At 40.4% G+C, this 9221-nt stretch overlaps 1 protein-coding gene across 1 annotated transcript; it reads left to right on the top strand.

Moving 5' to 3' along the window:
* Positions 1–256: 256 nt before the first annotated feature.
* lratd2a (LRAT domain containing 2a) lies at positions 257–2872 on the top strand. Its single transcript, XM_007547696.2, has one exon. It carries the CDS (start codon positions 704–706, stop codon positions 1526–1528), a length of 825 nt encoding a protein of 274 aa, XP_007547758.1. The 5' UTR covers positions 257–703; the 3' UTR covers positions 1529–2872.
* The last annotated feature ends 6349 nt before the right edge of the window (positions 2873–9221 follow it).

The following is a 9221-nucleotide window of genomic DNA, read 5'->3' as shown; positions in this document are numbered from 1 at the left end:
GTATTTGTTTGTAACACAATGGTGCAAAAAGCCTCCAAAGTTATTCTTGTGGTGCAACGATAAACTCCCCCAAATAACTAGTGCGCGATATAAACAAACAAACAAACAAACAAAAAATATGTTCCCAAAATCAAACATGTGAATGTTCCTTTTACTGCTGACGGTGTATTTAAACTCCATCAACCGCCTGTTCAGACAGCAGCAGCTGTGCAAAGACCCGAGGAGGAAATTTTCGCGCACTTCCGCTTTAAAGGCGAAGCAGCGTCCTGCACGAGAGCGTCGCTGTTCACATACCGAGTCGTCATCAGATCAGATCCGCCTTCGGTCCCGACGCCAGGCGGCCGGACCAGCCGCTCTGTGCGCACCGCTGGATTAAAACACGCAATCTGTACTTATTTTTGGAGGGCTTTTTTTTAACATTTTACAGGAACTTTACGCAGGAAAACCACCGGGTTACACCTGCGTGCCTGCTCTGGTGGCCGACTCTAAAAACCACTTTGCATTCTCTCCTAGACCCCAACTTGTTGATGGGGCGCCGAGGGGCTCTCCCTCAATTCTTATGCGTAATCTGGGTCTAACTCTGTCCGACGGTGGAAGTTTCGAGCAGCGCGGTTTCCTGACAGATGGCTGCGATGGGAGGTGATCGGTAACAGCCCTCGGCGTCGGATTACACAGTCAGGCTGCTGCCAGGTAAAGCAGCAGGATGGGAAACCAGATGGACAGGCTGTCACATCTAAGTTATGCAGAAGTCCCGACGGTGGACCCGAACGGCGTGGACACGGACGACGGTCCGCGGATCGGAGTGTCTTACATCTTCTCAAGCGACGACGACGAGCTGGAGGACGGATGCGTGGTGGATGGCGGAGAAAAACGCGCAAACGAGGAAGAGAAAAACTATGACCAGCGCGACGAGGTGGAGTGCGCTGTCTACAACAGAGAGGAGTGCATCTATGAGAAGAGCGCGAAGTGCGCAAACCTGGAGGTCTACTCCCCGGAGAACCTGCTCAACAAGTGCAAGGCGGGGGACCTGGTGGAGTTCGTGGCCACGGGTCAGTACCCGCACTGGGCCGTGTACGTCGGGGACTTCCAGGTGGTGCACCTGCACAGAGCCGAGATTAAAAACAGCTTTCTGACCGACGCCAGCCAAGGGAGGAGGTGTCGGATCGTGAACGACTGGTACAAACTGAAGCCCCTGTGCGCAGAAGTGGTGGTGCAGAACGCGATGGAGCAGGTGGGGCTGAAGGACCGGGAGTTGAGCTGGAGGAACTCGGAGAGCTTCGCCAGTTGGTGCAGGTTCGGCAAGAGGGAGTTCAAGATGGGCGGGGAGATCCGGATCGGCAAGCAGCCCTACAGGCTGAAGGTGTTCGTGTCGGACAAACAATCCCACGTGTTGGAGTTTCAGAGCTTGGAGGACGTGATCATGGAGAAGCGGAGGAACGACCACCTGGGCAGGACAGCCGTGCTGAGGGAGCTGGCGGCGCATTTCAGAGGCGTGGAGGAGATGAAAAGTGAGATGGGAGCGGAATGATGTCAGTTCCTCTCAACATATCTGTTACACTGATCTCCTGAATCCGTAGCGATCCTCATTAATTTTTAAGGCCTTTGCAAAAAAAACAAAACAAAACAAACAAACAAAAAAAACATTCACACCCCTGAAGTTTTACACACTGTGTCACATTGCAGCCAAAAACCTAATTGCGTTTTGGGGACCAACTCAAAGGAGCACATAATTGTGTAGTAGAAGGAAAATCATGCATAGTTTTAAAATTTTAAACCAAAAATATCAGAAATTAAAGACTTATTCATTTAGCCTCGTTAGGTCCCCTATACATAGAGTTGGAACTTATTCCAGAAATTAACTTTTTGACCTGGACGTAAAAGGGTAAATCTAACCTCTGTACACCATACCCACTGTCAAACATGGTAGTGGCAGCATCATGCTATTTAGATTTAGCAGGTAGAAGGATTTGGTCATGGTTAATGAGGAGCTGAATGGCGGTCAATGTAGGACATTCAAAGCACAGAGATGTTTTAGAATGGCCCAGTCAAAGTCAAGACCTAAAGCTGACTGGAATTATGTGGCAAGACTTGAAAATTGATGCTCTTAGATTGTCTCCATCGAATATAACTGAGGTTGAGCTATTTGGCAAAAATAAGAACAGTTAGCAGAGACGTAACGAGGATTTTGCAGCAAATCATTTATTCAACAGGTTGAATCACTTGGGAATACCACCATTCACTTTCCTCTTCACAGTTGTGGACATCTTTGTGTTGATCTATTTTAAAATAATAACCAAACAAATTGAAGTCAGTGGTTGTAAAGTTCCTACATTTGAAAACATTTAAAGTGTCTACATTTGTTTGCTAGGCCCTGTAAGAATAACTTCAGCATTTAAACATTTAATTGACACATGGACATACTTTTGGTCCGTGTCTTTATTTTATTTTTTATTTTTTTAAGTTTATAATTTAACTGCCTTAAAGCCTCAATCATCATTTCACAACTCAACTTTGACAAATGAAAATGACTGAATCAGCTGTTTATTTTTGCTACAAAATGCTCTCCACTCATAGAATGTAGTTTTTATAAACGCTTTACAAATCCATCCCAAAGTGTCTGGAAGCAGGATGAACACATTCCTTCCGTTTATTTAGATTGTCTCTTTACTTGATCCGGTTGAGATTTAAATTTCATGTCTCAGCTCTCTCAGACTGCTGTGGATTTTTATTTTATTTTATTTCTTTTCAGCCTTTTTGGGTGAGTCCAACCCAGCGGCACATGTGGAGGAAATGTTGTGGAGCATTGTCTGTTGAACTGATCAAAGTCTGTGTTAACTGTTCCCAAAGTTTGAGTAAATCATGAGTCACTCTATCTCACCTGGAAGTGATTGTCATTGTTTCTGCTGTTAAAGTTGACCATTACGAAGGTGGAATCACTCTCAATGTGGTCTTTATGCTCGGCGACCATATTAGATTTAGCGACAGATTAATCTCTTGGATGTGCAGCGAACAAATCTGAAGCAGCTCTGTGATGCTTTTATGCTAATATGAACCAAAATTTATGTGGTACCATGAAAGTAGTTCTGAAGAGTACTAACATGGTGATGGTATATTTTAATTTAGAATATTAAGCACACAGTGTAATAATTATTTGTCTAAATCTTGTGACATAGCAAAAATGAACAAATGGTCCATAAGTAGGAGTGCACTGGTTGCAGTTTTTTGGCCGATTGCACATTGCCGATCTTTAAAAAACCCCGTCTGCCGATTCCGAGTTTGGCCAATACCAAACTTGTTTGTATGAAGTATCACTAAATATAGCAAGAAAGTCGCTGAGTTGGCAAAATTAGGGTGACTGTTGTTAACTGCTAACATGCAGGCATGACCAGGTGGGTCGGTCTGTCGGTCAAACCTCTCTAAAGGCAGAGCAGAAGACAACAGAGGTTGATTTTTAGACCTTGGCATAGGTAGATGAGATCGGCTTTACATTCAAGTATCGGCCGATCACCGATCTCTCAAAATTAAGGAAATCAGCACCCGCAAATTTCCTGGCTGATAAATCGGTGCAGCCCTAACCATCAAAAATCCCACAATTTCTAAAGCAACTTGTTTTTGGAAGCTTAAAGCTGATGCTTTTCTAAGTTCCTCTAGCAGCTCTAGCTGTGCTGTAATTGTAAAGCTAGTTCATTCATAAAAACGGAACAACAGGAAATGCTGCTTTATTCCTGTCCTGCTCTGTATTAATGCTTTCTTAAATGGAAATGCTATAATCGCTTCTTCAGATGAAAAAAAAAAATAGCAACCCATCATTTCACAATGATGCTAATGAATTGACTGGTAAACGTAAAGCAGTAGGAGTTAAAATGATCAAGTATCTCCACAAGAGTGTGATGAATAAATACCAAATCAGAAGGTCATGGTTGGCAAGTTGGCAGTGCTGAAATTTTAGATTTTAATATTTAATTGTAGCAGCTTGAAAACTGAGAAAAGTCCTGAATTAATTTTTCTTAAGGGGTAAAAAAGGAGTTGTTAAAATGAATAATTCATCACTTGAACTTCATAGACCCTTCGTGGAAGTAAGATGTGGCTATGCTTTAATTTTCGTTGCTGGGTTTTTGGCCAACTTTCACCACGGCATAAACTCTAGGAATAATAACAGCTCAGACTATGCTAATATACAATACCTATTTAATCACCTTTGCACAAGAATGGTGCTGCAATTTATAAAGATTTCAGCAGCCAACAGCTGGTGAGGGAGCACATGTGCATTTAGATTAGTGATGAATAAAAGTGAAGCAATAGCAAGAACTGCTGCTTGAGGCCCTGCTCTCAGAGTTCAAATGTGGGCCAAAATAGTTGATTTTAACAAAACAATACATTGAAAAATGATCGTTTCTTGACAAAACAACAAAAAGTGGGAAAATTAAGTCATGTCCATGCAAGAAAACGCTTTGTTTCAATTATGTAGTTAGAGGCATTTTCTTTTTGTGCAGGGTTGCCGACTCCACTGCTAACCTTTAGGACTAATAATAATTTGAAAATATGCACAAATAGCACTTATATTGCTGTAATTGTATAGAAGGCCACATTACAGCAATCTCCTCACAGTAATTGAGGTAAGACCCTTGGATCACAAACAATTACTAATTATTGTTCTGTGTTGCACATGTTAATTTATGCTTCCATTCCTGCGAGAATCGCTCCGGGGCAGTTATTGATTTGCGTCTCACGTAGGCTGAAATGAAATGAGGAAATAACCTCAAACACTTTCAATTCACCCACAGAGATTAAAACTTTGTTGAGCCAAAGCAGCTTGTTGTTTGGCGAGAATACGTGAACGTCGCAAGACTGCAAACATCTTTAACGCAAGGCGGATTGATTGTCTAATTTATGAAGAGTCAGGGGAAAAAAAAAAGCTTCATAATTGTCATTGTTTGGGCTATGATTTGCAACAACGTCGATTAATATAATTGGAAAATAAACGTTAAAAGTGTGTCAAACATGAAATCCTTTCGGAGTCACCTGGACAAACATCATGTTGCGTCGTTTGCAGAATAAACCGACCACCATCAGCTGAAACAAACCTTTGCAACCAAAGGTTTGTTTCAGCTGGCCTGCAGCATTTTAATCAGGTTAGGATATTAAATCCTCCTAACAGAGTCTTGTCAAGCTCAGCTTTTTCAGCAGCATGCCAGACACTTTTATATTGTACCAGGAGTCAGTTAATGAGACAGAAGTGCATGTTAGCAGATATTACTGCCATGGCTGTAAGGAAGATGAAACAAGGTTAATACATTCAATCAAATGTTCATATAAAGTTTCATGAGGCATTTGTCTTGAGTCATAGCAGCACATGGTTAGTTTCTTGGAATTTGAACTAAAATCACTAATCTATTCATTTTCCATAATTAGTCAAGCCTTCAGGGAGGCTTGTACCTCGGAGGTTCACCCTGGTAGGCTAAGCCAACAATTCTGCACACAAACATAATTAACTTAACGTGTATTTTTTATTTATTTTTTGGACCTAAGCAGAAACATGGAGTACGATTTGAAAACCCATGAGGAACAACTTGCACGTTCCTAAGGTAAGAAATTCAAAAAAAAAAAAGAAAAAAAAGGGAGAAGCATAAATAAAACACATTTAATAAGTAATGAATAAAAACATAAGGTAATGCTTGTGTTTTTAAAAAGAGTGCTCTTGCAGAGAACTGGAATCCTAATGTGCCTCGCCGTAAATGCAATTCTTGGCGTGGATTCCCCAGTGTCAAACCCGACTTTTTCTTCAGTTCGGAACAGATTTTCAATCTGAGGTCCGGTCCCAAATCACTCTTAATCTATCAGTTCTTTTTTGTTCTGTGTTTGTAGCAAACGTAAACATTTCTTCTGTCTATTCCTTCACAAAGGAACAGATATCTGGAGTGCACAACTAGTGATGATGCTGTGAGCAAAGAGTTAGAGCCGAGTTATGGATCTCTGCAGCTCCTCCAGAGTTAATATAGACTTATTGGCTGTTTCTCTTGGTAAAGCTGTTTTTGCCCAATCAAATGTCGGAAGCTGAGTGAAGTTACCCCTACACCCCACTGTCTTCAAATCAGACAACATTGGTGTCAAACGTTTGTGTTGGTTTGCGCAGTATATATTTCCGTGTGTGCTGCTATCATTTTACAGATATTAAGAAATGTTTCCAGAGGTCATGAAAGGTCAACCAGCCCCCACCCCTCCGCCTTCTTCAAATCAGATAAAATTGGTGTCAATCAACTCGAGCTTGTTTGTGCTGCAAAAATTTTGTATGTGCTGCTTTGGCTTTGAAGATGTCAATGAAAGTTTAAAGGTAATTTTGATTTAGTAAAAGTGTGTTTGTGTGTTTGGTTGGTTGACCTTTTGACCTTTAAACTTTTTGTAATATCTTCAAAGCCAAAGCAGCACAAACAAATATTTTTTTGCTGCACAAACATAGTCGAGTTCATTGACACCAATTTCGTCTGATTTGAAGAAGGCAGGGGGGCTGGTTGACCTTTCAGGACCTCTGGAAACATTTCTTAATATCTTTAAATGGATAGCAGCACAAACAAACATTTTTGCTGCACAAACATTTGACACCAATTTCGTCTGATCTGAAGATTTTCACTCAGGTAATGTCCACGGGTCACTTGATCGGGCATATCAGCTCCCAGATATGTGTTGGCCTAACTAACACATAAAATCCTAATACAACACAGGGACGTTTGAGGTTTTAGTTAAAAAAAAGAAATTAAGGGGTTTCAGGCTTCTACAAGATACCACAACAAAATCAGCATCATGTGAAAGGCTGATTCTTTCACCAGCTGCTCAGTGGGAGATATTAGTGGTCTAAGTGAATTGTCTTGGGCTCAGCGGAGCGGATTGATTATCTTTAACTTATGAATATTTTCAGCACAGACCAATAGGGTGTAAATGTAGAGAAGTGGTTAATCATTGCTGAAAAACAAACCAAGCAGCCTAGAGATTCTTGGAAATGAAATGCTTCAAACTTAAAAACTGTTACTAAAAGATTTTTTTTTTTTTTTTGAAGGTCTACTTGAGAATTTATTTTTTCTTATCTTTCTGCCTTTTGCTTCACTGGCACTTTATGTAGTTTGCTGATAAATCCTTTCCTCACAAGTTCTCTTTCTACCCCGAAGCAATTTCTTGACCAAAAAGGAAGCCAAGACAATAAAAGAGAGGCATATGTGTTTTAATCAAAATGCCGCAGCTACAGCCAGGACAACCTCCACATTCATTTCCCGAAATGCATTTTTATTTTTGCACACATATATATTTCCCCCTGCAAATAAGTAACGTGTTCAACAGCACTTACAGTGAATCAGCAGCCGTCCGGCGTTAACTGCTTCCTTGGCCTCTTCGCTTTTTTATGGGATGTGAAAGCTTGGACAAGGCAGAGGCGGACTAATTACAATCAGCTGTCAGAGCTCACCTACAGCTACGTCTCATGGCTTCGGCTGCTGTCTGGGTTTTTTGTTTCCACCGGAGGCTGATGAGATGATGAGATTATTTGAATTATAAGAGAAGCACATGGCGTACATCTGCCCCCTACTGTGCGAGATAAAGTTGGTGAAGAATACGAATCAAAAGTTTTCACACAAACGGAGCTCACCATCTGTTTTCGTTTCTTCAAACAAGCCGATTTTCTAAAACACACCAAGAACTAAAAGCCCCCCCCCCCACCCCCCACCTTCTGACACTTTAGGATATTTAGTTTTCCTTCTTTATGTCACACTGAGATTTAGAAAAGAAAACTTATTAAAACATTAATAAAATACTTACTCTTCTGTTAGAGATGATTTTTTTTATCCATGAGATGCTTGAGTTCTTTTCACAAAGAGCCCAAGAAGCATTTCAACGCAGATGTCTGAATTTCTAAAGTTTTTATGCCTTTTTCTCTTTGGTTCAGTGCAAGGTTAGAGTCATTTGAAACAAACACCAGGTTGATTTTCTTATTTACTCTTTTATATAATCATTTTGTAAGTACAGTGCTGTTCAAAGTTGCACATACAAATGTTAAAATTCCTGGATATTGAGACTTTAAAAATGCCATCAATTAAACATAGAAAATCTAATAGACCTGACAAAATGTTCTGCTGTGTTTGTAGTTTTTCTTGTTATTAGATTTTGTTTTGCATTTGCATCGTTTATCCTGAGTCATGCATTGCAGTAAAGCTACAACAATGTTAGCCCTGCAACAAAAACACGTCAAGAAGCTGACGAAGAAGCTGGGTTGCAAGACAGAAGAGGGACAACGTCCAGACTCAGTTGAAATGCTAAATATGTTATGGTAGCAGGGAGCAAAGCTGGAACTGTAGATTGTGAAGAAGTGTGGACAAAAAGCAAGATTCAATAAAAAACATGCTGTAAAGTTTAGAGTAACATATGTTAGTGGCGTTATCCTGGTTTGGGGTTATTTTTCTTCAGATGGACTCTGAGCTTTTGTCAAAGTTGATGAAACTAAAAGGAGAAGGATGAAGAGGGTAAAAAACATCTGATTTGAGAGAAAATCAGACACAAAGTCAGTGGAATTACCCGAGGAGGGTTTAGGAAAAGACACGTTTTCACAATCTTAAAGATTTGGACATCTTTTGCAAGGCAGGCTGGACAAATATTACTAAGTCAAGGTGTGGCCTGCTGATTGTCTTCAAAGAAGACTGAAACTGAATCATAAGGTGTTTCAACACAGCAACAGTTTAAAGGTTCACACTCTTGTATGCCCTGGTTATAAATTCTTGAACGTTTTTTTTTTTTTTTTTACATTTTTCTTTCTGGTATGTTTGTCTTTTAAATAAAACAATCGTATTGTACTCATAAAAAACAATTTCTCACTGCGCTTATGTTGGGTTTGCACTAGAAATATTGTATCAGAGCGTCATAAATGCCGTATTTCCCGGACTATGAGCGCAACTTACTATAAGCCACGCCTACAAATAAAAACAACAACAACAACAAAAAAACTGGAAACGTACATATATAAGCTGCACCGGGCTATAAGCTGCTGGCATCTCCGCTGCTCTCGGTTTTTCACTAATAAATCTATTATTCAGGACAGGGCCGTGCAGAGGCCACTAAAGGGGCAGGTGCCCAAAAAAAAAAAAGAAAAAAAAAAGGGCACATCTTACCGGATTCTAGGACAGAATATTAACAAAGCCACACAGCTTAATAAACAATGATAAATTACAAAATTGTGAAATATA

Source organism: Poecilia formosa, unplaced genomic scaffold (genome assembly GCF_000485575.1).
Source record: "Poecilia formosa unplaced genomic scaffold, Poecilia_formosa-5.1.2 Scaffold21, whole genome shotgun sequence".
Lineage (NCBI taxonomy): Eukaryota > Metazoa > Chordata > Actinopteri > Cyprinodontiformes > Poeciliidae > Poecilia > Poecilia formosa.
This window is presented reverse-complemented; position numbering and strand designations above follow the sequence as displayed.

Coding starts and splice junctions, on each gene's coding strand:
- lratd2a (XM_007547696.2), top strand. CDS start 704: ATGGGAAACCAGATGGACAGGCTGTCACATCTAAGTTATGCAGAAGTC.